General features: G+C 36.3%; 1 protein-coding gene across 5 annotated transcripts in view; it reads left to right on the top strand.

The window, feature by feature from the left end:
* TRDMT1 (tRNA aspartic acid methyltransferase 1) overlaps positions 1-25107 on the top strand; it is a 43128-nt gene that overhangs the window by 9239 nt on the left and 8782 nt on the right. The window contains exons 2-10 of one of the 5 annotated variants that reach the window (XM_072955456.1): positions 8131-8211; positions 10373-10498; positions 10595-10704; positions 17340-17416; positions 19761-19832; positions 20456-20521; positions 21296-21365; positions 21851-21934; positions 23294-23622. In XM_072955456.1, coding sequence (XP_072811557.1) covers positions 17379-17416; positions 19761-19832; positions 20456-20521; positions 21296-21365; positions 21851-21934; positions 23294-23622 — 659 coding nt within the window. In that variant the 5' untranslated portion in view covers positions 8131-8211; positions 10373-10498; positions 10595-10704; positions 17340-17378. Of the gene's footprint in view, positions 1-8130; positions 8212-10372; positions 10499-10594; positions 10705-17339; positions 17417-19033; positions 19521-19760; positions 19833-20455; positions 20522-21295; positions 21366-21850; positions 21935-23293; positions 23623-25107 lie in introns of those variants that run through there. The other 4 variants (XM_072955455.1, XM_031685105.2, XM_006216767.4 and 1 more) reach the window with 4 other exon arrangements.

The following is a 25107-nucleotide window of genomic DNA, read 5'->3' as shown; positions in this document are numbered from 1 at the left end:
AGCTCCTCCCCTACCCTCTGGGAAGAAGAGAGGGGCTGGGGACTAAGTTAAGGATTGATCCTGCCTGTGTGATGAAGCTTCCACGAAAACATTAAATATCTGTCGTTTGTAGAGCTTTTGGGTTGGTGAATGTATCCACGTGCCAGGAGGGTAGCATACCTCAAATCCATGAGCACAGAAACTCCTGCACTCAGGAGCCTTCCAGAACTTGCCCTGTGAATTTTTTCACCTGGCTGTTTATCACCTGTATCCTTTGTAATATCTTTTATTATGTAATAGACTAGCAAATGTAGTTTTGTGAGATGTTCTAAAAATGTTCAAATCCAACGAGGGGAACCTCCAATTTGTAGCTGAATTGGACAGGAGTTGTGGGTAGCCTGGGGATTTAGTACTTGAGATTGGTATCTGAAATGGGAGCAGTCTTCTGGGACTGAGTCTATAACAGGTGTGATCTGAAGGAAGACAGTGTCAGAATTGAACTAAATTGTGAGCATCCAGCTGGTGTCTCAGAGAATGGCTTCTTGTGGGGAAGAGACTCACACATCTGGTGTCAGAAGTGAGTGTGGTAGTTGTGTGTGAGGAGAGGAGACACGGCTGTTTTTCCTACACTTCCTCACCAGCTGGCTTGACTAGTAGGAAGATGAGGAAGGCGCCAGCAGATGTCCCCCTGCCCCGGTCCCCAGCCGCCCCTGCCATGTTCCTTGCCGTGCAGATGGGAATATGGGAGGTGTGGCTTCAGACCACGTTGTGTCTTGACTGCAGAGCTTTTGTCAGCTTTGATAGGTCCTCCCCCCCCCCCCCCCCCCCGTGACAGCCTGCCTGGCCGAGGCCTTGGTGACAGGGCGGTTGGCTGGGCTTTCTTGTGAAGCTGTGGCCGGGGGAGTAGAGCACTGCCATGTGCCTGCGTTCCCTCCTGCCCCTCCGCACTGCCTCTGCTCTTGTTACTTCGCAGTTTCACCTCCCAGAAAAAGCATTTGCCGCTGAGCTTTACTGAGGGTTTTCAGAAAACCTGGACAGAGGGTTATTGCGATAATCTTTTTCCTGGTCTCCCTGCTACCACTCTATCACCTTGAGTTTATTTTCACACACTGGTCCACGTGATCCTGTAAGAAATATATCAGAGAAGACATCCCTCTGATTAAAACTTCTGAGAGGTTTCTCATTTCACTTAATAAAGCCCAGAGGCCTCAACAAAACCCCCAGGACTCCTTGGTCTGGAGCCAGCCCGTTTCTCTCTCTGGCCACACCTCCTGCAGCTTCCCCCGCACACTCCATTCCAGTCTTCGTGTGAGCTGCTGCAACAACGGAGTACCATGGAATGGGTGGTTTATAAATAATAGAAATTAATTGCTCCCAGTTCTGGAGGCTGGGAAGTTCAAGATCAGGGTGGCAGCCTGGTTGAATTCTGGTGAGGGCCCTCTTCCTGGTTGTAGAGAGCCACCTTCTCATGTGTCCTCGTGCCAGAGAACAGGGGGGACTCAAGCTCTCATGTGACTTTTTAAGGGTGCTAATCCTATTCAGGAGGGCGCCACCCACAGTCACCTGATCTCAATCCTGATCACCTCCCACAGGCCCTACTTCCTTGTGCCATCACACCGTGAGGTGGTTTCAACATATGAATTTGTCAGGGACACAAACATCGAGTCCATAGTACCAAGTCTCCTTGCTGCTTCTCCTGCACAACAAGCAAGCCTCCATCTCTGGACCTTTGCAGTATCTCTTCCTTCTGTTCCAGAAAGTTCTTCTCTCAGATATCTGCTAGATCTGTTTCCTCGTTTTCTTCAGGTTGCTACTAATGAGACATTCTCTAACCATCCACTGTGAAAATTGAACCAGTTCCTTCTCCCGTACTGTCTGGCTTACTCTGCTTCATTTTTTCCCATAGTACTTTCCATTGTTAGGCACAGTGTATGCCTATTTATCTGTTGTCCACCCCCCAAACCCCAGAATATAAGTTCCATAAAAGGATAGGTGTTGTCTAGAACATCACTTAGACGTATTTGTTGAATGAATCAACAAATGAATAAATGAACAAGGATCATGTTTGCTATGAGATATGTATAGCTTGAAATATACACCATTATATTGTGAGAAGTTTAAGCTTAGATGTTAAGTTTTTATCATGAAGTTCTGTTTTTTGGGGTTTTTTTTGTTGTTGTTGTTGTTTTGTTTTTGAAGAACTAAGTATTTCCTAAATTTGATCCATGGATAGTGTTTTGAAGTATGTTAATAGGTGTTATGTAGGAGACAGAACAAATGTGTGTGTGTGTCTGTGTGTGTTGGACAGAGGCCAAATAAGAAGCATCATGAAACGTTTTTATATGTGTGATTATATGTGAAATTTTAGTAGATAATAGAGTTTTTTTTGGTACTACATGATAAAGCATTTGAAATTTTCTCAAAGTAATCAAGTCAGTTGTGAATAACTTGGTTTTAACTCAGTGTAGAATTTTAAGTATATGTTAATAATGTGAAAATAATGAAGTTCAGATGTTTTGTCTTTCATTCCTGTAAAGAAATGTTACCTCTTTGTATGGAAAGTTGAAGAGGTTGGTAAATGAGAGCAAATCTATGTGATTACAGAATGATTATTATCATAAAGGTATATGAGATTAATATTACATGTAGAATTTAGTATTTTTTGGTGTCTAGAGGTTTCTTAGGATTTCTTTTGGCTTTTTGCCTTGCCCTTGGAAAATTGTCAGGAATATTTCTAAAAAGTGCTCTTCAGTAATAGTGCCATTTAGCTCTCAACCTGCCTAAAAGCAAAAAACATTTCATTTTTGGAAAGTAAGTAGATTGTATGCTGAGGTTAAAAAAAAAAACCAAAACACTGTAAATACCATGAGTTTACCAGGATCAATAGTTGCTTTTACTTTTATCCACAAATTCTTTTCATCCTTGGACCTTGAACTGCCACAGACCTTGCAGAAACCCTGGACTGGAGTAGAACAGCCCCATTAGAGAGTTAAGCTTAGTAATTCTGAGCATCCATTAGTGATTTTTGTTCAAACTCAGTGGTGAATTTCATAATCCTTTAGTACCCAATGAATGAGACTTAAGCAACAAACAGAACCTTTCAGCAAATACACGACCCTCAGAAACTTGGCATGTTCCTTAATTAAAGGTGAATTTTGGTCCAGAAAGAACCCACAATTCAAAGGATTTACAGTCATACAATTCTAGTTAGAAGTCCTTTGAACTTTAATAGACCACATAAGAGATAGGAAACAAGTAGTTTTGACTTGTTTAAATTTTATCCTAAAAATCCCTGAGATTTAGATGGTAATGAAGTCCCAGAGTAATAGCGCTGCTTCTTTAGAAGGCATTTTATTTTTGTGGCCTAAGTTTATTTTCTTGTGGTTGTTTTTTGGCTGAGTTGATAGTTAAAAACTATATTCTTTGAAGATTTAAGCTTAATGGCTCTCTTTGTTGATTCTGACTTAATACTGGTCCTTTATCTCTGCTTTGCTCTCCATCCAGTGAGATTTCTTTCAGCTAATTTTGAACTGTCAGAATGTTGGTGGCCCTGCTTGAGGGGCAAAGATATGAATCTGTAATTTTACAGATTGTTTTGTGGGTTGGCATTTCAGAATTTGGATAGGGAGACATACTTAAAATCCCAAGGTCACTTATAATGAAGAGATTGTCTTCTGCATTTCTCTCATGACTGTAACAGCAAAGGGCTTGTGATTTCATTATTCAGAATAAAAACAAAACCAAAACCCAAACATATATACACATGCCCTTGTAGACATATTTGTCATAAATTCTTCAATGCAATATATTCACTTATTATACTTGAACAGCAAAGTAATAAAATACTGCTTGGAAAAGTTAACATTAGCCCTGAAAAAAACTTAATACCAGTTTAGGATGCTTACTGAGATCACTTGACGGAATTGATGAAAAGTCATACAGATGAATTTAAAGATTTAGAGATAATTTTGGGGAGGATGACTTTACAATTACAGATATTAGATACCATTGTAAACAAATCTTCTAGAAGTTACATTCCAAGCAATACAGGAGAGGGTTATTTTGTGGAGATCACAAATAGCTAGTGGGTATTTGTCATTGGCATAAAATTTCCAGTGACATCCTCATGTATGATCTCGAAACATGCTAGATGTCAGGGAACTTTGAGTGAAGGAAAGTTAATGTGCTCTTGACAACTGTTAGCTAGCTTAAAAAGTGGTTCTATTTCTGATAATGACTGTGATTCCAAAGATGCATATAGAATAAAATTGTTTCACGAAACTTGAGTGGAAAAAGCAAAACTTCTAAATGAACATAATAAGATAGTGTTATTTAAAAATAAGTTTATATAACTAAATCAATAACTTGAATAGTATGAAGTCAGTTCCTTTGTTCATCTATATAGTGGAAATGTCTATGCATCTGATTCTGGATATTCTCACGTGGAAAATGAAGGACTGACTTTTATTCTGGTTGTCTTCTGCCTGGGCACATACACATAGTATGTGTACGTTTAACGTGGATGAGTTTGGACACAGAAGAAGGTCAGGAAGGATGCACATTGTCCTGCTCTCAGCGTTAGCTCCCTGGAAGTGGGATGGAGTAGGGATGGTGGTCTCCTGGCTACCTCCAAGCACCAAGAACATTCCTGCTTCGGTGCCATTGAGCTTACTGTTTCCTCTGCCTGGAATGCTGTTCCCCGGATAGCAGCATGACGGGTCCCTTGTATTTACCCTCATGGTATCTTCCTAGGGCCGCCCTGGCTGCTGTAGAAGATTGCACTCTCTGCTCCGCCTCCCTGTACCCTTTTCTGTTTCATTTTTCCCCCTAGCGCTTACTACTGCCCATCATACGGTCTGTTGTGCTTGTTGATGCTTTGATTGCCTCTCCTTCCAGAATGGAAGCTCCATAAGGTGGGGACATTTTTGCTTGGGAGTTTTGTTTGTTTTGTTGTGTAGGGATTTGTCTGTGTTGTTCTGTTTGGTTCACTGTTGTATCCTTGGCATCAAGAGTGGTGCTTGCACAGAGTGGATGCTCTATAAATATCTGTTGAATGAGCAAATAAGTTGTAGAGCATGGGCATTTTAAAGATTGATAGTATTGTCAGGTTACTTTTTAAAAGGACATACAAGTTTTAAATCTTGGAGTGTTTGTGTGACCATAGGTATGCCAGTATAATATTTAAGACTATGCAATTTATGAGGTAAAGTTGTGGATTTTTGATTACTAGTGAAGTCAAATATTTTAAAAATATCACTTTTACATTTAGTGTTTTTTTAAACTCTACAGTACATTTGTTGAAAACTTGGGAAATACTGAAAACATACTCATTTATCCATTGATTTATTCAGGACATAATTACTGACTGGTTTCTGTGTCAGTTACTGTGCTGTGTGATGCGGATAGAAACATACCATATTCTTTTCCTCCTGAGATTATAGTCTGCTGGGAAATACTGATGTGACACAAGTGAAGAAGAAAACTTAAAAATCATACATGGTGCTCATTCAGGGATAAACCTTGTCGAGGATTTAGATGATATCTTTTCAATGTTTATCCTACATGTGTCTATGAACGTTAAATTACAGCTTTCTTTTTTTTTCACTTAGAAAATTTTGAGTTTTTCTTGCCATTAAATATATTTGTAAGCTTGGTCTTTTATGGTTGTGTGATATTCCATTTTGTGGAATTTCCACATTTAGGAAATATAATTTTCACTGTTATAAACAAAGTAGCACTTATACTTTATGGAAATCTTGTCTCCACATCCCTATTGTTGCCTTATGTATTAGTTTCCTATTGCTGCTGTAACAATTTATTGTAAACTTAATGGCTTAAAGCAACACAGATACAATATCTCACAGTTCTGGAGGTCAGCTGTCTTAAAATCAAGGTGTTGCCAGGCCTGTGTTCCTTCTGAGGCCCTAGGGGAGAGTCTGCCTCCTGGCCTTTTCCAGTGTCTAGAGGTAACTGCATCTGGCTTATGACCCCTTCCGCCATCTTCAAAGCCAGAAGTGTAGCGTCTGCAAATCTTCCTCTTTGACCTCTGCTCCCGTCATCACATCTCCTCCTCTGACTCTAACCTTCCTCCATCCATCTTGTGATTACGTTGGGACTATCATCATATCCCAGGAAAATCTCTTTTTAAGATCCTTAATCGTATCTGCAAAGTCCCCATTGCCATGTAAAGTAACATTTCACAGGCTTCTGGGATTAGGACATCTTTGAGGGGTCATCATTCTGTCTGCCACGCCTTGAGATATGTGCCCAAATGTGAGCTCGGTAAGTCCAAAACAGGTTTTAAAGCTTTAGATACATATTACCAAACTAGTCCTACATCACTGAATCCTCAGTTGATGCTCACATCTGCAGTGAGAATTTCTGGCACACCCGGTTCTTCTTAGCATTTGATATTCTTATTTTTAAAAGCTTTTGTCCTTTTGATAATAATAATAGCAACCGTATATTGGTTGATTACTCTAGGCTGACACAAATGTAGGAGCTTTATAGATATTAACTACTTTAATCCTCAGAAAACTATGATGTAGGTACTTTATTATTTCTGTTTTACACATAATGACACTGAGGCATAAGGAGGTGTCAAGTAGCTTGTCTAAATCACAGTTGGAAATGGTAGAGCTAAAATTCAAACACAGGCAGAGAAAGAGCTAACTAGCTAGATCTCCATATTCGAAATCTTTCTCAGGGCATGTGAACGCACACACACATATATACACTTAAAAAGATCTCTGTAGGGTGTGCCTAGGACAGCTTTGATTAAAGAAAATAATGATAGCTAATGTTTGTTGATTTTTATGGGACTTAGTGACTTAGTGGGAAAAGGCTTAAAGAAAAGTAAATAGTCAGGAGGAGTATAGAAGAGGAAAATGAGAAATGAAGTAACTGAATTGCATTTTCCTCTGAGGTCTTATGACAAACTTTTGCTTTCCAGTCTAGCGCAAAATTCTAACACTTAATTCTTCTTTTAGAGGTGCCTGTAGCAGAAATTCTGGTTAGGGTTTAAAACTTCATAAAGTCAGTAATGATGAAAAGTATAAGCTTTCAAGGAGGGTTTACTATATTATGTGGTGTAGCATCTTTATTTTCCTTTCCCTGTAAGCTAATTTGGCACCTTTCTCTCTGGTCCCACTTCCCCAGCTCTGGTCTGAACACAGAGCTCAAGCAGTTCCCATCCGCATCCTGGTTGCTGGGCTCTTATGTTTAGTCAGATTCACAGTATGTCTTAAACTGAAGTCAATTTTTTGGGGGGTTATTAGCTAAACTTCTAAGGAGACTTTTAAGAAATTGAGTATAAAAACTTTAAAACTTAGTTTTAATTTTATTTAATTTACAGAAATACCTTATGGTTTTTGAAATGTAAGAATCTTTAAAAAGAAACAAATATACTTTGGCAGTCATTTTAAATTCAGAATTGTTGCAGATCTATTTTTGCTTAATTTTTTTCTTAATTAAACTATCACTTTGAATGAAAAGAAATGGACATCGGGTGTATTCGGCTGATCTTCCATTTCACAACTAGATGTCAGTGTTAACATACCTGACTAGCTGTTTCAGGTGTGATTAGAATGAGGTAATTCAAGTAATTACTCACCTAGATGAGATACAGTTTAGAAAAAAAAAGATAAAGAAGGAAAAGAAGAAAAAAATAAGTGACTTCCCTTATGTCTAAGCAGGCCAGTTAATTTTATATTTGCAATTTTAAATATTGAGTATCTTCCCCACCTTAGCTATGCAAGAACAGTTAAACTTTTTGATTTATTTGGTTAGGGAAGGCAGGTAGAGTGTGAACTTGTACATTTTTACTACTCCCAACAGAGGTTCTTCTCTTAAACTTTTCCAGGAAGTGTGATCAGAAAAAGAAGGAAGATAATTACTATTAGAATATGATATGTGTGTTTGTGTGTGTGTTTTCTGCCCACCTCAATAAGAAACATGCTCGAGAGCAGGGATTGTGCATGGATTTTGAGTGGCACTGCTGACATCTCACCCAGGAGTCTCTTTTAACGTAAATAAATCTGCCTTTTTCAGTTGAAGTTTCATGTATGTGGGAGCATGATACACCTTATCCTTTCCTTGTAGATCCAATCTGACAGTCTTTTAAAATCACTTATGTTGCATTTCTCTAACTAGGATGTCTCACCTTTTAATATGCTTCCTGTTGATAAATATGCAGTCCAGAATAATAACTGAAATGCCACGAATGAAACCCAGGTAAGGTCAAAGTACTGCAAAACACATCCTCTCCTTCTGCTGCCACTGAACTATCCTGTGGTTCCTGTTTCCCCAGTTCTCTCCTCTTTGAGAATTACTACCCCTGGATCACCTGAGTGATAGATCTCACTAGGCAAAAATCTGTTGAATTGTATTCATTTGATATTTTTAGTTAAACATCTTAAAAATCTGTGTATGCAGTTTAACAAAGATTTTTGGAGGCTATAGGCTTAAAGTGTACAGTTAGAATATCAGGACAACCTGTCTTTGGAGCTTAATTTTAGATTTTTTAGAATTGACAGGCTTGCTTTTTTAAATTGTTATTTATAAGTTTAATTTTTCCTTGGAAACACACCCATACCTCCCAAACAATACTGTTTTGAAAAAGAAAGCTGAATTAGTGTCAGTTAGATCTTAGTGTGTTCACTTTCATCATGGAAATAACTTTTTAAGTCATGCGGTCCTAATTTTATAACAATCTAGAATGTGCAAACAGTGCATTTGTTTATTGACTTTAAAAATCTATTGTTTCCTGAGAAAGAATTTTCGGTTCATCAGTTCTTGCATCACCACAGAAAATACTCATTTGACACTTGCTTTTTGTTGGTCTTTATGTCTTGCAGGCACATAATACAAGAACATAAAATTAATTATTGATTATGGTACAGATTCGGCACATGTCTTTGGATTTTCAATCAGCCTGAAAACAGAGAAGAGTCATACGCATCAACTCCAGGCAATCCCAGCTTGCTGCATGTGTAATAAAAATGCAAGCAGGCTACATCTTGCTAATTGCAGTTTATCTTATTTAGCAAAACAATAGTTTAATGAAGTTTATTCAGCCCCTAGATTTCTTAAAGTGATTAGTAGTTGCTTAGTTCTTGACCTGGGTTATAAGGTTTGTGATTTTGCAGAGTGGTCCTTATATACTAATATTTTTGTTAGTTTTTTAAAAACCTTTCTTGATTTGTGTTGTAAGTTCTCTCTGATGCCTCTGACAAAGATATAATTTAGAACTTAAATTTACTCTGTGTGAAGGCAAGTGAACCAGTTATTGAATTTAAACTCAACTGGAGGCAGCTACCTATGATGTTACCGACTGGACCTTTAAGTTTCCAGTGATTTATATACAAGGCAGCAGGAGATCTAGAAGGGGGCCCAGGGTCTCAAGCCTAGTAGACACCTAGTAAAGACTTACCTAGACACATTTATGCCCTTGTCTCTCTGACGTCATCTTTTCTAGGCCTCAGTGTCAGGTTGTGATTGTTTTTGGAGTGTGTAGGAACCTCCCTCCTTGCCCCGTCTTCCATAATGTGGGTCTGCCTGCATCACGGGGGCCTGCCTGCGGCGTGAGCCCTAGCTCCTAACATCCTAATATTTTTCTTTTTCATTGTCTGATATTTGGGCTGCCTAATTTAACTCTTTAACAGGAATGGTTATTCAAGAAATAGCTTTTTGGAACTACTGTGTAATTTTGTAACAGTTTCTCTGATGATTTTCCTGAGAACGCTCCAATAGTTTTATTTTTAAAAACTCTTCACATTTTCTACTGTTTTGGGGTAGGGTTTACACATAATTGGATTTGTATGTGTTTGGGGGAAGAAGTGCAAAGAGGGTGGTAATTGCAAAATACAACAGCAGCTACGTTTACACAGTTCAAATTTTGACTGTCACTGGAGGACTGTGGCTATATTTTCTGAATCTGAAAGCATTTTGAAAATGCCTTTCTTTAACAGCGGGACAGAGGGGCAATGAAGAAGCTGTGCTCTTGCAATTATTTCCCTTACTCTTCTTACATTCTCTCCTGGTCTGTTAAAATGTTTAATTTTGGATCTGTGAAGTTTCTACATTTGGATACCAGTTAATTTTGCATCTCATTTAAAAACTTACCTAAATCTTCAATAAGTGTTTTGTGATATGTGAGTTATATCTCAATAAAGCTATTAAAAAATTTTTTTACTTAAAACTGACCAAAACTTACCTAAAGGCATATTTATAAATTTCCAAGTGATATGGCTCTTAAGAATCTACTTCACTTTTCAATTTTTGTTTTGTTTTACTTTAGGAAAACTTTTCATTCAACTCCTAAGTGTATATCTTGCCAGAGGGAGGGAAGCAAATATAAGAGATAATGACTAAAACACTTAAATCTCATTTTTAGCATCAGAATGCTGTTGGGAGATGAACTAGAAGTGTATAAATGTTCCACTTCAGGCCTGGCTCCTCCTGGCCTGGGTGTCCACCTACAATCTGAGATCTGGCTAGAAAATTGAGGAAGGGAGGAAAGGTACTAGAAAAATTCTGCTATTTTTGGCTTCTCTCTGTTGCAAGCAAATTGATGTCAAGAACTTTACATTTTAAGACATGCCATTTTTCATTACAGAAAGTTGTATACCTGCACAAGTGGTGGCTGCAGTTGATGTAAACACTGTTGCTAATGAGGTGTACAAGTACAATTTTCCTCACACACAGCTCCTGGCCAAGACAATTGAGGTGAGTAACAATTATTGTTTTAATAAGTGTATGTAGCAAGGAAAATATGACTGAGGATTACTGCAAGATACTGGCTTCTTGTTTCTTCATTTGAGGATAAGTCACATATAAATGAAGACGTTTAGGAGAAGGGAATTAACATTTTATGTTATATCAGAAGATAGCATGTTTTTTGCTTCTTTTAAATTTGCAGCTTTAGAGAAGGATGATCAGTATTTTGGTCTCTGAGAAAAAGGATTGAAATGTAAGGATATGCTTAACTTCTAAATGTTTGGTTCTGTAGTGCTATTAAACTTTAATTCTTTACTTTTAAGCAATACTCACGTACTATGTATATAGAATATATATATATATATATGTAGCAGGAGTGAAAAAAAAAGTAAAAAGAGTCATTGGGTATTACGACTGAATGTGTCTTGTTTTAGCCTGCCTGTCAAAGTTAAAGGTTCTGTTTCACCTGTGACAAACTCAGAAGTATTTAACGTTGATGTACATTTGTTAGTTTAAAAATAGTATGAAATTGTGTTTTTCTCCCAATTCATGTTGTGAAAAATTTTACACACAAATTTCTCACGAAGCAGTAATTTATATATAATAAGCTGCACTCATTTTAAATGTGTAGTTTGAGTTTTGACCCCATATATACGACTGTGTAACCACAGGTGAGACTTAGAACATCCATCACCCTAAAACGTTCCTTAGTACCTTGTGTTGGTTAGTCTCTGACCCCAGCTCCGGGCAACCACTGATCTGTTTTCTGTATTACAGATTAGATTTTCTATTTTTAGCATATCATAAACAAAATCACGAGTATAATTTTTTTCAGTGTTAACTTCTTTTGTTTAGTGTAATTTTTTTTAATTTACCCGTGTTGTTGTATATATCAGTAATTTACTCTTTATTACTGCTCAGTAATATTCTGTGCACGCTACAGTTTGTATGTCCATTCACATGATGTTAGACATTTAGATTATTTCCAGTTTTTGACTATTACAAACAGTTGCTATGAAGATTCACGTACAAGTTTTTGTGTGGACTTTTGTTTTTATTTCTTGTGATAAATACCTAGAAGGGGAATTGCTGGTAAATTTCTTTAACTTTATTAAGAAAATACCAACTGTTTTCCATGGTGTTTCTATGATTTTACAGTTGCACAATCCATGTTTAAGTATTTCACTTGTTTCACAGTCTTCTAAATTATAGCTACTCTAGTGAACATATAGTGGTATTGTGATTATAATTTGTATTTCCCTGGTGACTAATAATGTTGAGTATCTTTTCATGTGCTTACAGGACATTTCTATGTCTTCTGTAATGAAATTTCTTTCCCATTGACTATTTAGAATATTTGTGTTATTATCATTTAGTTTTAATAGCTGTTAAAGTTGTCTGGACTCAAGTTGTTTGTCATAATATGTAAAATAAATATTTTCTTTAATTCTATAACTTATCTTTTCATTTCCTTAACTTGATTTTTTCCTGTTTGCTTCCAGAAGTTTTATAGTTTTGGCTTTTATGTTTAGGTTTATGACTCATTTAAAGTTTCTTTTTGTGTGTAGTCTGAGGTAGAGGTCATTTATTTTTTTCCAAGCACACATAAAATTGCCCTAACACCATTTTCTTGAAAGACTATCCTTTCCCCAATTTCCTTGACACCTTTACAAAAAAAATAGATCATGCATATGTGGATATATTTCTGGATTCTCTCTTCAGTTATATCTATATGTTTGTCCTCACAGCAATAACACACGTTTGGTTATTGCAGCTTTACAGTGGGTATTAAATTCAGGCATGATAAATTTCCAAACTTCTAATTTTCTTTTCCAAGATTATTTTTGCTATGCTGTCATTTACATTTCTATGTAAATTTCAAAATCAGCTTGCTAGTTTCTACAAAAAAAAGATATTTTGATTGGAATATCACTCATTGATTTTGGAAGAACTAATATCTTCACAAAATAGAGTCTTCCAGCCCATGAAAATGATCTTTCTCTTCACCTGTCTAGGTCTTCTTTAATTTGTATCAGCTACATTTTGTAGTATTTAATGTACAAGCCCTACATGAACTTTTGTTAATTTATCCCTAAATATTTGTGGGGTTTGGTGCTATTATAAGTGGTATTTTTTTAAAATTATTTTCCAATTGTTTTTTGCTACAATGTAGAAATACACTTATTTTTACTTATTGACCTAGTATCCTGAGACTTGGCTATATTGACTTAATAGTTCTGGTAGCTTTAATATTGATTCTGTAGGACTTTTTTTTAACATGTACAATTATATTGTCTGAGAAAAAAAGAGTTTCACTTTTCCCTTCCAATCAGTGTAATTTTTTTTTCTTGCCTTATTGCATTATCTAGGACTTTGACAGTGTTTAATAGAAAGTGTTATATTGGACATCTTTGCCTTCTTCTAGATCTTAGGGGAGAACATTCATTTACCATTTTATAGATGTTAGTTGCATATTTTTCATAGATGACTTTTATCAAGTTGAGGAATTTTCCTTTTATTCCATTTTCTGAGAATTTTTATTATGCATGGATTTGAGTTTTTCAAATACTTTCTTTTTGCATCTTTTGACATGATTATATCATTTTCCCCTTTATTCTGATAATATGGTAAACATATCCATTACCTTTTTTGAACATTAAGTCAATATTACATTCCTGGAATAAATCCTACTTGTCATGATAGTAGCATTTTTATGTATTGCTGCATTTCACTTGCTAATATTTTGTTAAGTATTTTTGCATTTATCTTTATAGATGATTTTTATAGTTTCCTCATAATGTGTTTGTATGATTTTGATATTAGGGTAATATGAGCCTTATATTCTCTGTAAGAGTTTGTGAAGAACAAGTATTGATACTTTATATAAATGATAGAATTTTATCAGTGGAACCATCTGGGCCTGGAGTTTCCTTTGTAGGAAGGTTTTTAACTATGAATTTATTTATTGCTATAAGACTATTGAGGCTATTTGAAGAAATTTATCTTTTTTAATCTAATTTGTCAAATGTATTGGCATAACATTGTTCATCATATTTCCTTATATTTTTTTATCTGCATGATCTGTAGTGATGTCCAGTATGTCATTCCTGATATTAAGAATTTGTATCTTTTCTGTTTTTCCCTCTATTAGTGAAGCTGGAGACTTGTCAAATTTATTGCTTTTTTCAAGTAAATAGGTTCGGATGGAATTGATTTTCATCTATTACTCATTTGTTTACAGTTTCACTAATTTCTACTCATCTTTATTATTTTTCTACTTTGTTTAATTTACTCATTATATTTCTTAACAGTGAGACTTTAGATGATTGACTTGAGATTGTTTTTCTTTTTAATGTAAACTATATACTATACATTTTGAACACTATACATTTTCTTAAGTTTTGGCTACAAGCTGCAGATTTTCATAGGTTGTATTTTCATTTTCATTCAGTTCAAAATATTTTCTAATTTCTCTTCTGTTTTCTTCTTTGGCCTATATGTTATTTTGAAGTATGGTTTTAAAATTTCCAGGTATTTAGGAACTTTTCAGAGATCTTTCTCTTATTTATTTCCCATTGAAGTAAATGACTCTTATTGAATAAATGGCCTTTATTGCAAAAATGACTCAGTCACTTAATCTGACTAAGCAAGAGAGGAATCAGAGTAAAGAACCCACGAATAAAACTGCCATGTTAGGAAAGAAATTATGGTTAGGAAGCAGGGTGAAATGTTGTAAATCTTTGCAGTGTAGAAATGATAATATAATTGCAGTAGGAAGGGAAAGTGAGTCTCAGAAAATACATCTATTCTTGGAAAGATAAATGAAGCTGTAGATTTTTAGGACATTATTAATGTTGCTGTCAGGAGCTCAGCTGAACTGTCAGGGATCAGAGTAGCTGATTAAGCAACAGGGCAAAAATGAGAATGAAATCTTAATTGCTGTGTGGGAAAAGCAAGTCTCTAATAAAGCAGAGAAAACACCGACGCCCCCTGTTCCATTTCCCTAGGGGGCAGCACCCCACTGGAGAGTCGGGTCAGATGTGGGGGTCAGCTCACTGTTGAAGGAGCCCCTGGCATCTGGGGAGAAGGTGAAGCAGGGAAGGCTGGGAGCGGAAAGGGCTGGGTACTAGTCATAGCAGGGTGAGTATCTTCAAGGTTTCCCTTCCTCCTCCCTTAAAGAGGCCTGAAGGCCACCTGTGTGCAAGGCCTCAGATAAAGAGACCTAGGAATGCAAATATGTGAAGAGTGTGACCTGCCAGGGGTTCTGAGCCCTTGACCACACTGCAGGGCACAAGCCTGGCACCAGGTCTGGAGTAGGGAGGGCGGCTTTCCCCTGGACACCTGCTGGTGAAGCCTTCATCATTGCCTACAGTCAGCCCTGAAAATTACGTACAGGTGCTTAACCAGGAGCAGGACTCCCCAGTTATAAAGATAATGCATTATAAAATTAAAATCTGTCATTTATCTAGGTAGAAAATGGGAAATTACTAGTCACTACTGTATAAACATCATGTGAGCAGAGGCCTTGTCTGTATGTTCATGGTGTATTCCCAGGCCGAGCACAGTGTCTGGCGTATAGCAGACGCGCTGAAATATTGGTGGATTAATTTATGAACATTGTTTAATGAACAACACGTCGTGCCTAAAAAATGGACAAATGCCAGGTGAATGGTAACAAAGGACAACAGAGGTTTCAGAATTGATATTAGATAAGATCTGTCTAAAGGCAAAAGCATTTATGAGTCATAGAAAATTAGTTTATAGTGTAGTGACGATTAGTACAATGATCAAGAAAGATCTAATCGTCATGATATTCATCAGCAAAGGAATGTCAGTGCTCAGAGGGCAGGGAATGAGAGGAAATAACCACTTGGTAAGTTTTTATTGGAGACTTATCATGCACCTCAAAATTTTACTTCTCTTTAGTGTAATAGTAGATTTCACTAAAATAGTCAAAAGTTGTTGTTTGCTAATCTACCAACTTCTTCCTAAAGTTTAAAGGAAAATTAAGTATAAGAATAGCCAGGAAACTTTTTGAGAAAGTAAATAAAGCAAAGGTGTTTTTATTAACATGTATGGCCTTGTTATGGAAAAAGGATAGATATCCATTAGTGTTAAGATGCCAAATTATTAAAATTAATCGTTGAGTCTTTGTAACTACTTTCTTGAATCCCGACACATTCATCGACCTAGAAAATTGTGGATGGTTTCATTGAGTGTTTTCTGAGTAACTGCTTGTCATGTGGGTTGTACTATTAAAAAAAAAAATCTCCTGGAATCCTTTAAAATTATGATTTTTTTTTTCTCTTTACATCTAACTGTATTGGAGGCATTAACTCTGGACTTAGGTTCTAAACTTTAGATTCTAGACTGAGGATGCTCCTGATATAAAAGATTTTTGTCACATTTTTATTTTGATTTTAGGAAGTCAGCTTAAATCCGTCCACAATTAGTTGTAAAATCAATAAGTTGCTTTTCATAATAGCCCTGTGCGGACAAGCTGTTTAACTTGCATATGCTGTGCTGTGCTAAGGCACTGGCCTGCCCCAGGTTTTCTGACAGACTGTTGAGTATGTGATTGTCAAATTGTTTTCTTTACAACTCTGATTTCCAGAGGTGCTTTGGAACTTTTCAATATTTAATTTTCATTTCATTTTACACATATATCTTAAACTACATAAAAGCCTGTGATTTAATAACAATAGACATGTATGTTCAAACTTTTAATACAATAAAGACAAGTGGTGTGTCTCCCAGGATAACTCACTCTTTATAGAATTCAGAATAAAGCTTTTCCTGCTTTGTTCATGTGCTTGAACTTTTTAGAAATGTCTCGTAATTGGAAGGTTGTGATTCTGGGCTTGTTTTAAATTTCTGGCAAAGAGTGTACACTGAGACTGCTTAATGAGATTTGGCAAACCCCTGACTTGTGTTTCTCTATGTTTATCTTCTGATACTGTATATAAAACAAGAGTAAAATAGTCTATTTTTAAACTATTTAGCCCAGTAGAGATGATTTTGATTCATCTTACCTACAATCTTTTGAACTTCTTTGACTATACACAACTGTAAAGCAATATAATAATTGTGCGTATGTGAAAATGGAACCTTTTTCTGTTTGGTGTTATACTAACAGAAACGTACAAGGGTGTATGTTGACAGAAAAGGATGGTGACTAGTCAGTAAATCACATTTCCTAAATAAAAAGTATTATGAATAGAAAGGTGTTAAAAAAATTCTCTAGACCCTTTGCTGAGAATCATTAATTATAAAATAAAGTTCTCCATGTTTGATTCAGAAATCATAGCAGTCTTAGACCTGAGGTGTCACAGGGCACGAAGTGCTTATGAGGCAGGAGACTAGCCTTCCACCTCTGCTCTGGCTGGCTCTGGGGTTTGGGGGAAGTCATTGAATTTTTCATAGCTCCGGTTTATGGCTCCACTTCCTTCACAAAATTGCTTTGGAAAGTTAGTTTAAAGTTTATTGTAAAAGTATTAAGTGTTTTATAAACTTTCAAGTGCTACAAATAAAACTTAAGTGTTACAATTTCTGATGTATTTAGTTATAATTAGTTAGCATTTTCCTTCTTCCCCATTCTATGCATGTTTTTATATTCTTTCTTCCCCCCAATGTTTGTTCTTTAGGGCATTACGCTAGAAGAGTTTGACAGATTATCTTTCAATATGATTTTAATGAGCCCTCCCTGTCAGCCATTCACAAGGTATGTATAATAAATATTTCTCTGTTAGGAAGAGTACTTTTGAAAGACTCATTAAATCAAATCATACTGTAATTTCAAGCATGGACACTTGGAAGTCCATCAGCTGCATTTTTGTAGGCTTGAAACTTTTCATAAGTAATTCCTTTACTCACACTTGTAATTTAGCATTAATCATAAGGAAAATAGCAATTACTGCCAAACAGTAATTTGGTCAATAGTAGATGTGCAGCAACTACATGGTACCTCTTTGATAGCTACCAAAGATCCAATATTTGTTTCTGACCTAAATTACTTTAAATTTTTTAAGCTAGTGAGCATTCTGGAATATCTTCCTACACTGATTATTCAAAGTAAATTTCCACAATAAATATTCAAGTTCCAGATTCCTTGACTGTAAAAATTTAAAGCTAGTCAAGAATGCATTTGTGAATTTTACATTTCTCAAAATTGTTATGTACATTGAATAATATGTACAATTAATCAAATGACTCTAAAACTATGTCCCAATTCAGTTTTTTATTCTATGGTATTTATTTGGCTGTGTATTTCAGGGAATTATATTTTAGATAGAATCTTAACTAATCCATCTTCACTTAGATATTTTTAATAATAATATTTCTAATTATTGTAAATAATAATGATAATAGTGATAGCCCTCTGAGTGCCTTACTGGGAGTATGCCATTTAGTTTAACCAGCTTATGAGATAGGTACTAGTCTCATCATTTTATAGGTGAGAAACTGGGGTATAGAAAAGTTAAATAACTTTCCCAAGGCCATACAATTAGACAATGTCAGAGCCAGGATTTATTAGTTATTTTGTAGGATCCTGTTTAAATACGTGATGTGATTTTAAGTGGGATATCACAAGTAGTAAAAAATCTAATTTAAATAAATATTCTCATGATTAATTTCCATCCAAATTTTATTTGAAGTTTTCTGGGAAGTTAATTCCCCAAGAGTTCATTGTGCACCTTTGTGCCGGGCATTGCTTTCAATGCTGTAGTTTCCATCCTATGGAACTTATAGTCCAAGGGGAAATGGCTGACAAATAATGGGCTTATAACGTGGTCTAAGCTCTATAATGAATGAATGCTGAAACCGCCATGAGAGCATGGAGGAGAAAATGGCTTGCTGCACACCAGGTGGGAGGAATTCTTTTAGAGATGATACCTGAATTGTCTGGGAGCAGATTGGGAGTTTATCAGAAAAGGCAGGCCTTCCACGTAAAGATGGCTCCAAGCATATGCAAGTGTGTGTGTGGGCTGTTTAACTATAGTTAAGTCGGAGGTACTGAACAGAATGCAGCCCCAGTGCTGGGATGCCTCATCCGTCTGCAGTGGGCCCTCTGCAGTGGGCTGCCTATATATTCCCTGCTTCTACTTCTGCTCTGCATTAGCCCTGCTCCAGCTGCTGACGGCCACAGTCGCTGATCCCATAGTACGATCACCATTTTGAACACCGAGAGAAAAAAGGCCAAAATGAGAAGAACCCAAGGTTTCTGAGCAGTCTATTCAAGTCCACCCTAACCTCCCATCTGAGCCTCAGATCCACTGTTGGTGTTGATCCTGCCGTCTGGTGTGAGGAAACAGATGAGTGATGTCAAGTAACTTACTTAAGAATATGAAGCTAATGAAGAGCAAGGGCTTAAACCCTAGTCCTCTGCTGCTGTGATAAAGGCCCAGTCTTAGTCGTCCTTTCTGCTTGGTTCTTGATCATATTGAATGTTAATTATAAGACCTAATTGCTAGTCCAGATACCACTTGTTTATGTGACATAGTTTGACCTAGTTAGTTTAGCCCAGTTGCAACTCCTTGTAGAATCAAGCCTTCAGCTTTAGTCCCTCCTGGTTACACTGGATAAGATGATCTTAGTCTTACCTTCTACTTTGATCTGCTTAGATGGTGATTAGTTATCCTTGCCATCAGTTCTACATTGCCACTGTGCCCAACCAGCTCATTCATCTAAACTTTTCTTGTCTCACGTGGGACAGAGCAAAAGGTGTCATCAGCCAATTGTGTGTGTGTGCCTTTCCTAAACAAACTGATTTTTACGATGGTAATTGATTTTATTCTTCATCGACTTCAAGTTCTGCTTTGCCTCATGTAAGTCATTTGGCATATTGTTTTGAAAAAAGTGTGTTTATTAGACAGGCAAGGCTTTTTTCTTTTTAATTAAATGAAAAAAATACACTTTTGTTCTCCATAGCAGCAGAGGTGATCGTATTTTTTGTGAGGGCTGACTAATTTTAGTTCTCTCAGTTCTGACTTTTTAGAAGTGACTTGGTATCTTTATGAACTTGATTCTTGATGAACTTAACTTGCTTTCCGTACTTACCCCTTTAGAATTGGTCTGCAAGGTGATGTGACTGATCCAAGGACGAACAGCTTCTTATATATTCTAGACATTCTCCCAAGGTAAAAACTTAGACCCCTGTACAAGCTTACTGTAAATGTAGAACTTTGGATCTGGATGAACGCAATGTTTGTCATTTATAGAGATTAGAGCTTATACACGCTGCCTTCAGATACCGTGTGCTTCGTTTATCTTTTGCCATGACTCGTGGAGTGACTACAGATTTTGTCAATTCCATGGTTGCCACTAAAGTGAGAGACAGGGAGTTACAGCCTAATAGCTGAGTTCTGTTGCCTCTGCTCACAGTATTAGAGCAGATGATGCTAATGTTAGTGAGTGTTGTTGCCCACGGCCTGGAAAGTTGTGCTAACTCCAGAAACCGTCCTCCTGTGTGTACATTTGAGTTGTGCCGCCCAGAGACTCTGTGCAAACTGAGTTCTGACACAAACTTCAGTGGAAATGAGCATTTCCAATGTTAACTTTATCGGGTGTGCCATGTTTATGGGGAAAAGGAATAAGTTATGAGTTGTCTCCATCCCTGATAAAATTCTTTTATAAAAAGAGAGTTCGGACAATTATTTACCTCATATTTCCCACCTGTAAGAATTTTCTTTCCTTCTTACTTCTAAGTAATAAGATGTTTGGAATTCCATTTGTTTTTGTTTTGTTTTGTTTTGTTTTTTAGATTACAAAAATTACCGAAGTATATTCTTTTAGAAAACGTTAAAGGTTTTGAAGTGTCTTCTACAAGGTAAAAAATGTGTGTCTTATGTTCATCTTAGACTTGGTATTTTTCATAATAGGAGCTGTTGTGAAATAAAGATCTTAAAACTAAACATGTACATTCTGACATTTTATATATTTTATGTATTTTATTCGTTAATACTGATTTTGAACAGTTAGTAACTTGAAGTATCCCAAAATTAGGTTCAACTGATTCTCTCCCACTTTGATATGTCTGAATTTTGCCATAGTGAGTAGTCATTTTAATGAGAATGGTATTTCTCAATTTTCACTGCTTACTTTGGTGCTGTTTCTTTAGAAATAGGAATGTTTTTGGTTCAGATTTGGTCCTGTGGACAGGCATTTTTTTGTCCTGCAGTTAGATGGGAGAAGCAAGCCCTGAGTCCCTTTCAGATGGTAGCCCAGCTGGAGAGAAGGCATCCATCTAAGTCCCTGATTCTCCAGCTGTCTGTCTCAGTGTTGCCCCATCTGATTGGCTATGGATACAGTTCCATTCCCATAGCAAGTTTATCATTCATGGATTAGTGTGACTCTAACTCTCACCAATTTTATAAATTTTCTGGTAGCTTTATTTATTTATAATAACAATTACCTCTTTGAGGAATGTAATTTCTCAAGTATTGGACTTAAAAAAGAACTTGGATTATTCTTTCTAAACAACTTGAGTGCAGGCACAGTTTTCACATAAAATGATGTTTTATGTGTAAAATTTTATATAAGAATCCCATTTTGAACTGTAGAGTGAAAGCTTTTTCCTTTCCCTTTATTTTTCTCTTTTCAGAGACCTGTTAATACAAACAATAGAAAATTGTGGCTTTCAGTACCAAGAATTTCTATTGTCTCCAACCTCTGTAAGTACCACAATTATTAACTCTCATAGAAATCTTCCAGAGGGAATTTGAGTCAATAAAAAGAATGGCTCCATTTTGGATAATATTATAGGTAAATCTCAAAGTTAGTTCAGACATGGTTCTTACTTTCTATATCTGAATATTATAGCTATATCTGAATTCTACTTTTTTTTTATGATTACTGTACTATCAGTAATGAACGTAAGAATGTCTCTGACTTCTTACCTGGGAAATATAAAGTGAACGTGACTCACAGACATATGATTCATCAGTTTCCATCTTTATGTCATTCAAATAAAGGTACAAAGTGCGGCAGTTTAGAAGGTTTAAGAATTTACTATAGAGAAGTCTTCTACAAGTCAACAACAGAGTTTTGTTTGGCAGAAACTGATGTAGACCTGTGTGAATTTTTTACTAGGTTGCTGACAGTTGATACAGACGTTCCTAATTTCCTATAACAACTCCCTGTCCTGCTTTACTTGCAGCTTGGCATTCCAAATTCAAGGCTACGGTATTTCCTTATTGCAAAGCTTCAGTCAGAGCCGCTCCCTTTTCAAGGCCCTGGTCAGGTATTTCTTACTGTTGTTGTTGTTGTCATCATCATCATCATTATTATTCGTCTACTGTAAATATACGTCAGTCTGCTAATTCACTTTCAGGAGCTGCTTCACGGAGGTCTATGTGTGTCCTGTCATGCCTATAATGTACCCTATGCCCTACGTCTGTCTTCTGTGCCTTTTTCCCCTCCTGATGCCACTTTAATTGCTTTAGATAAAACCAGAAAATTTCCTTTCATCATTAAGAAAAAAAATAAGGTCAAAGAGAAGTTTGAAAAATAACCATTCGTGCTGGTTATTAACCATTATCCTCCCTTTTCCCCTATAATTTCTCTGCTGACCGTTGACTATATTGCATCTATTTTTCCCCCTTGATAGAAGCCATTTGACTACTTCTGATAAAATTCACTATGCTATCTTAAAGGGGCTTGAGTATTTTAACACATCTGTTACATTTTCTTTTAACTCTGTGCTGTTTAGCCTTAATTGATTAAAATATGGTAAAGATTAGTACAAGCTAGAATGAAATGCTCAGTTGTTGCTAATCGGATCTCTAAGGATGCTAGCAATTTTATGCTTCTGCTGAAAACTGATGTGGGTAACAGTTTCAGTGGTTCAGTGAGGCTCTCCGTAAGTATCACAGGTAAGAACTCAAAAGTCATGTCCTGGTAACAGGGGTTCAGTAGTACCATTTGAATCCCCTGTAACGCAATACCAGTATTATACAATATTATATTATATAATATAGTAACAGTATATCTCTCTTTCATAGTGAGCAGCTCCAAAAACAACGTATAAAGTATATTAACAAAGACTTCATCATTAAAAATTCCTGGAACTGTTTTTTCTTTCCCAAAATAGGACTTTACTACCAGGTTACATGTTTTGCAGGAACAAGTTTTTCCTGTGGGATTCAGGAATAGAAATAACCTTTCAGGGTGAAGCCTGTTTTTCTTTTTTAATTACTAATTTTCCTTTAGATCACGGGTATGTTCTAGTTTTTTTTTTTTTTAATGGAGGGGAATGGCAAACCAAAACACATTTTCCAGAAATGTTACTGTTGCTTTCTCACCTGCTTTTCCAAATATGATGCTGTATCTATAGTCAACATACTTGCTATCTTATTAATAAATACGGAAAGCATTAACTTCATGAAATAAATCATCTGTAGCCTGATGGCCTGTCAATGTATGATGAGTAACTTGTAATAACTTGTATAAATACTAGTAAACCTCAATTTCTATCTATTTTAATGACAGCTCTGTAAATGCTAAAGAGTGCTGTTGCATAACATTGACTAGATGTTATTAATTTGTCTCTTATTTTTAAATAAAGCTTTTGACAGTTTGTGTATTTTTTACTTGATGCCAGATACTGATGGAGTTTCCCCAAATTGGATCTGAAGATCCACAAAAACATGAGATAGCTGCAGAAAAGAAAATCGAATCAAGTATTTGCTTTGATAACAGCACACACTGTTCTGGAAAAGAGGCCATTCTTTTTAAGCTTGAAACTGCAGAAGAAATTGACAGGAAACATCAACAGGACAGTGATCTCTCTGTGCAAATGCTAAAGGAGTTTCTGGAAGATGACATTGACATGAACTCATACTTTTTACCACCAAAGTCGTTACTGCGATATGCTCTTTTGTTAGACATTGTTAAGCCCACTTCTAGAAGGTCCATGTGCTTTACAAAAGGGTAGGTTTTAAAGAGACTATTCATGGCATATCCAAAATAACCAGGTTTTTTGTAATTATTGTTTCTTTTAGTTCTTCTCAGAACAAGGAGCATTTTATAAAATGTTTCTGCTAGAATGATTTTTTTCGCCCTTAATTGCCTGCTTTCGTGTTCCAATAGAATGCACGAGGGGAAATTCCTTCTGGCAGAACATCATGTGCACGGCCCACGAAAGTGCTCATAAAAGACAATGCCATTGTTTGGTGACCTTCATAGGCGCTTAATTATTCACGGTGGAAACATGGTGTCTATGGATGGTGAATTGCTAATTTTCTTAAGCACCTTTCTTTTTGTGGTACATCAGACCTCAAAAACTTATGTCCACTTCCATGATCAGTGAAGAAATTAAATTTTAAAAGCAAGAAATAACATTGAATAATCTAGAGCACATTAAAGCATATTTAAATTTTATTTAGTTTTTTGAATACATAATGTATTCTCACGGTTCAGAATTCGAAAGGAACTAAAATTGTAAGACTCCCTTCCAGTTCTGCCTCTTGGCTGTCCAGTTTCCGTCCCTACGTGCAACCACTGATTTCAATTCACTGTCTGATCGCCTGGGAGGTATTATGTGTGAGGGTGTATTTATACATGCATATTTGTACTGTCTTTTTTACATGAATGATAGCATACTCTATTCATTATTATGTGCCCTTGTTTTCAGTGGACAATGTAATTGGGATTTTACTGCATATGAGTGCATAAAGAACTTTCCTGTGTCATGGTATAGGCATACCATAATTTTTTGCTGGTTACCTATTGATGGACATTTAGGGGGCTTCTTTTGGATTATTTCTCAAGTGTTCATGTGTTTTTCAACTTTTTTTAAAACCTAGAAAGAAGGGGGAAGTTAGACACTTTGAGAAAAGTATGTAAAAGATCCCTCTCTCTGCTTTTCTAGTGCCACTCAAGCTCATTGGACAGGTAGTGGTATGATTGAAGAATTCGCGCCTTCTCTCTCTACCTGCTAGCTGGTTGTCTTGCGCCAGGCACCATGTCCCTGATGTGAGCGTACCAGACTCATTCGGGTTGTATCACACTCTGCCCTTGTGTTTCCAGGGGAATGGGCATATTGCTCTCCATTACCTTAAAAGACTTCACTCAGCTGCTGTCTGTTTCCGAGTCTGATAGGTTCTGTTTAGGACTCTCATAAAACAGAACTTATCAGTTTTGTAATAAAAAGCAACCTTGAAATTCTTTCGTAATTATAAAGATGGTATAAAAGAAGCCTCATTGTCAAAGTCTATTTTAGTGTAGATAATATAAACACACACACATACATGTGATATATGGGAAAACTGTTTTTCTGTGATATGACTTTTTTCCTCTAATTATAGTTTATATCTAATTTATATTTTATATCTAATTTATGTTTTAAATTCATGTATTAGGGAAAAAATAAAATGTCAAACAGCCATCTTGGCAATGGTCTTAGGGAAAGAAATA

This window comes from Vicugna pacos, chromosome 35, assembly GCF_048564905.1.
Source record: "Vicugna pacos chromosome 35, VicPac4, whole genome shotgun sequence".
In the NCBI taxonomy this organism is placed as follows: domain Eukaryota; kingdom Metazoa; phylum Chordata; class Mammalia; order Artiodactyla; family Camelidae; genus Vicugna; species Vicugna pacos.
This window is presented reverse-complemented; position numbering and strand designations above follow the sequence as displayed.